This window comes from Octodon degus, unplaced genomic scaffold (assembly GCF_000260255.1).
Source record: "Octodon degus isolate 3935 unplaced genomic scaffold, OctDeg1.0 scaffold00194, whole genome shotgun sequence".
NCBI lineage: Eukaryota > Metazoa > Chordata > Mammalia > Rodentia > Octodontidae > Octodon > Octodon degus.
This window is the reverse complement of record NW_004524770.1, coordinates 4,015,366-4,019,972: the sequence shown is the minus strand read 5'-3', so window position 1 is coordinate 4,019,972 and position 4,607 is coordinate 4,015,366. Positions and strand designations below refer to the sequence as shown.

The following is a 4,607-nucleotide window of genomic DNA, read 5'->3' as shown; positions in this document are numbered from 1 at the left end:
CACATGTGTATTTTGTGCAAATGCATGCATGTGTGTGTACAAATGTAAGTACTGTGACACTGAATAGATGAACGTTAGTGTCAGGGACCAAGCATTGTTTTGCTTTAAGAAAGTTGAGTTCACAAGCACTCAGTATACTATTTACAATAACTGATTAGCTTAATAACTGAGTAATAGTGAGTCCTACGCAGACAAGTGATAAAAACACTGTCATGTTTTAAGGATGATAGTAAATAACATTTGTGTCTATAAGATCCTATTAGAAAAATATAACCATATTACCAAAACACTAACAAAAATGTACTCACTATAGTATTCTGTCCTATTCATAAGCGAGTATTGTTATAAACAATTTACATTGAAAAATGTACTTCCCAACCAATATAGCACTTTATAAAGCTGAAGCAGCAAAATTATTTGCAATATTTCTCTAATTTCTTACTTGCTCTCCCAGTCTTAGATTTCTTCACATTTTTATTTCTGCTGTAATCTATTAGCTGTGGTTTTGATTTTGGTTCTCTCAGCCAGCTAATATCAGTGTTGCTGTCATCGCATTTATGTTCTGTTTCAGTATCACTAAAGATATTTTTCTTTTTCCGATTTGATATAATCTATAAAGAAAAAAAGACCTTGAAATAGATGAAGTAATTTATTACTTATTATGTATCATGCAAGGTTAAGTTAAGCCAACATCAAAAAGCCCATGTTAGTCAGGAAACTTTCATTTTCTAACATTAAGAAGTTAAGAACTTTCAAGAAGTTCACTCAGTGGGGCTGGAGAGATGGCTCAGTGGTCTAAAGCACCTACTCGGAACAAGCTTGGCAAGGCATCAGGGACCGCGGTTCAATCCCCCAGCACCACATGCCAGCCAGCCCCGCCCCCTGGTGGGCTGAGCTGGCCACATACACACACCTCTCTCTCTCTCTCTCTCTTTCTCTCTCTCTCTCTCTCTCACTCAGAAATATCAAGTAGGGTAGCAAGATTTATTTTGAGAGGTTGTTAATGAAAACTTAAAACTAACTTTCATAGAATTATGATCTAGTAAAGTTAGTATATTTTTCTATAACTAGATGATTACAAATAGTTCAAAGACCATATGAAATGTCATAATATAAACATAGGCAATCTCACAGAACTTAAAAATCAAAGTACTTTTATTTTTATAGGTGTTAGATAATCTTTAGCTTTGAAAACTTATCAATAGAAATGTTTTTTAATAGAACATGTTAGGATATAACTTACTCTTTTATCTTTTGTTTCAAAAGTAGGTTCAAATCCATCATGCTTCCTTAAATCAACCCTTAAGTAAAAGTACATATTAATTTTAAAATACCCATTAAGACAGTTTGCACTAGATCTTGAAGTTTCAGTCTTAACAAACTATGTAACTCTAGCCAGGTCCCTTATTCTCCCTGGCTCAGTTATAAAACAATGAGGCTATTAAAAGACTACTAAATCCTTTAACTTTCTAACATAAGACACACAACCAATATTCAAAGTAGTGAGAATGTATACATTAATTTTTTAAGTGAATGTTGAAATAGTGATCATAATCCAAGTAATTACGATAGTAATATTTTTATTCACTTGTATGTTAAACATTCCAGAAAAATAGACTATGGGAGATTTATTTGATGCTACATTTTAATCTAATTATAATAAAAACACGTACAGTTTCACTGAATTATCCATGCAGGCTTCTCTAGCTGTTGCTTGAAATTCTTGGATCTATATGGTAGATAAACATTTTTAAGTTCATGTATAAACAAAAATTTAGGACAAACATAAAACTTCATTTCTATTATATCACAAAATTATACAATTCAGCAATAGAATCAAGTTTACTATAATACTGCTTAAGATGAAAGCTCATAAAATATACTAAAAGCAAAACAAATGTGTATTAAGTCTTGACACAGTTAAAACAAAAGCTCTTTCCTACCTTCCAGATCTCTACTTTTCTCTATTATTCCAAAAGATTAAAAAGAAAACAAAACAACAGTGAAGCATGGATATACCTGGGCTGGTTACCCAAATACATTATTACATACTATAAAAATTTAAAGTGCATCTAGAAGAAGGCGTGCATCAAAAACATACACTCACAACAGTATAGTAAATCTAAAATGTTTAATAAATAATTATATACAAAATAATTATTGACATCTAGCTTACTCCAAGTTTTATAATAGGCTCATCAGCTCCATTCAAATTGAAATTGTAAACATCAGTCCTGTGAAAATGAAGACAAATATTAGATATATTCTTTGACAAATATATTAATATCTTCAAACATGAAGAAAATTAATTTATTAAAAATTACTTACAATGGGCACTCAGAAGAAACATTAACCAAAGTAGTCTTCAGTTTTCTGTAACGTTTTTTGTGAACATTTTCCTAAATACAAGAGTTTACATGCTAGCATTTAAACCTGGACATTACTGTCTGTGTAAACAAATCATATGTGCAGTTAAATTTTCATGTATTTTTCAGTTGTGTATCCACTAATATAAGGCCGCCATTTTAAACACATTCCTTAATGTAAACTGAATAAAAAATATACTCCAAAGAGATGAAATCACTTCATAAAGATGTACTCCCATGTTCTTTGCAGCACTGCTCACTGTATACAAGACATAAAAGGCAACTGTGATACATGCACACAAACACAAACGAAGAGCATTCCACCTAAACATCGAATCAGATTCTGCCATTTCCTACTACAAAGATAACCTCATGGCCATTATGCTACATGAATAAGCCTGATGCAAAAAAAGAAAAATACTGCCTGATCCTGTATGTTAACTATAATAAAATGTTGAGCTCACAGACTAAATGGAGATTGTAACAGTGGAGCAAGTGGAAGGAAAATGAAAATGAGGCTGAGACTGGTCAAAGGGTACAAAAATAACAAATATCTAGGAGAAATAAATTTAGCCTAGAGATTTATATAGAACATGAGTTATATGGTTAATAAAATATATTAAAGATATTTTCTAACAGTAGATTTTGTTTCTATAATACACATAGAAAGGGTGGTTGTGCCAAACAATGGATATGTTAATTTACTTGACCGGATAACCATTTTATTATATAAAATCATGTTACATGTCCCCTTAAACATATATAATGAAAATATCAAACATCCACAAATTAAAAATATTAAAAACTTAAATGTGTATATTAACTGAAAATAAAAATTATAAATATATAATCTTTGTGTCTTTAAAACTTACTGAACTATATAAATGATCATCTCCCTAGTACTCTATAAATTAAATGTTAGGGATTCTAGAATGAGAAAACAAACATATTTCTCTTTGTTTCAAACTGACTTGCTGTACATTTAATAGAAAATTTTAAGGGAGGCTCAGGTTTATGTAAATTTTCATGTAAGAGTTAGGAAAGTATCAAACATTTTTTTTTTTTTTAAAGAAACCGGGGATTGAACTCAGACCCTTGCTCTTGCCAAGGAAGCGTTTATTCTACTAAGCCATCTCCCTGGCCCCTCAAACAGTATTTTTAATGGCAACTATCTGCAACATTATTCATGTAGCCTACAACTCAAATTATATTCAACCAGATCACAAAGTAATGAGTTAGAAAATAGTACCAATATTAAATACATTAACTTACATAAATTGATACTATTAAATTATGAAGTATTGGTCCCAAATAAAAGAAGAATATCCATAAATTAAAAACATTAAAACCTAAAATATTCATCTAATGATTCATGTTCAATTTGAAATGTTAGCAATTTTATACAGCATTATTTACATTTCTTATACAGCATTACATTGTTCTACAAAGTATATCCTGCAATATAGTAATCCTCTGATCACTCATCTATCTTGCTGTTAAGATTTCTATCTAGATGTTCCCCAGTCACCTCATGCATACACAGGTGGAGCTTTAGAAGGTGACTACATTATAGAGGCTTACAGCTGACTTGCTGTTAGCAGGCTGGGTCTGAATGGAAGAAGTAGGTCACAGGAAGCAAGGTCCTGAGGGCTGTATCTCCTGTCCCTAGCTCCTTTCACTCTCTCCTTCGTGACTGCTATGAGATGGGCAGCTATCCTTCTGTCATGCCCTTGTGCCATGCCACCCTTCCCTAGAGCCAGTCAACTATGGACTGAAATATGAGCCAAAATAAATCAGAGACAGAAAAGTGACTGAGACATTTACCCTTTCCACTATTAGTTTTCAGTGTTCAGACATAGATGTATAATTTCTGTAACATCTATTCAAATATAACAGATGGGGCTGGTGAGATGGCTCAGTGGTCTAAAGCACCTACTTAGAACAAGCTTAGCAAAGCACAGGGACCGTGGTCCAATCCCCCAGCACCACATGCCAGCCAGTCCCTCCCCCTGGTGGGCTGTGCTGGTCACACACACACACACACACACACACAAATTCAAATACAACAGATGTTACAGAAAACAAAAATGAGAAAAAACATTAAGCAAAATATGCAAATATAAGTTAAATATTACAGAGGATTAAAGAAGTAAATGTAGGGGGCCAGGGAGATGGCTCAGTGGAAAAAGTGCTTCCCAGGCAAGCACAAGGGCCTGAGTTCAATCCCCAGTTCCACAAAAA

At 32.9% G+C, this 4,607-nt stretch overlaps 1 protein-coding gene across 1 annotated transcript in view; it reads right to left on the bottom strand.

Moving 5' to 3' along the window:
- Sycp2 (synaptonemal complex protein 2) overlaps positions 1 to 4,607 on the bottom strand; it is a 101,769-nt gene that overhangs the window by 18,531 nt on the left and 78,631 nt on the right. The window contains exons 27-31 of the mRNA XM_004644207.2: positions 2,329 to 2,399; positions 2,177 to 2,234; positions 1,674 to 1,729; positions 1,244 to 1,301; positions 443 to 611 (exon numbers count right to left, since the gene is read on the bottom strand). Coding sequence (XP_004644264.1) covers positions 443 to 611; positions 1,244 to 1,301; positions 1,674 to 1,729; positions 2,177 to 2,234; positions 2,329 to 2,399 — 412 coding nt within the window. The remainder of the gene's footprint in view (positions 1 to 442; positions 612 to 1,243; positions 1,302 to 1,673; positions 1,730 to 2,176; positions 2,235 to 2,328; positions 2,400 to 4,607) is intronic.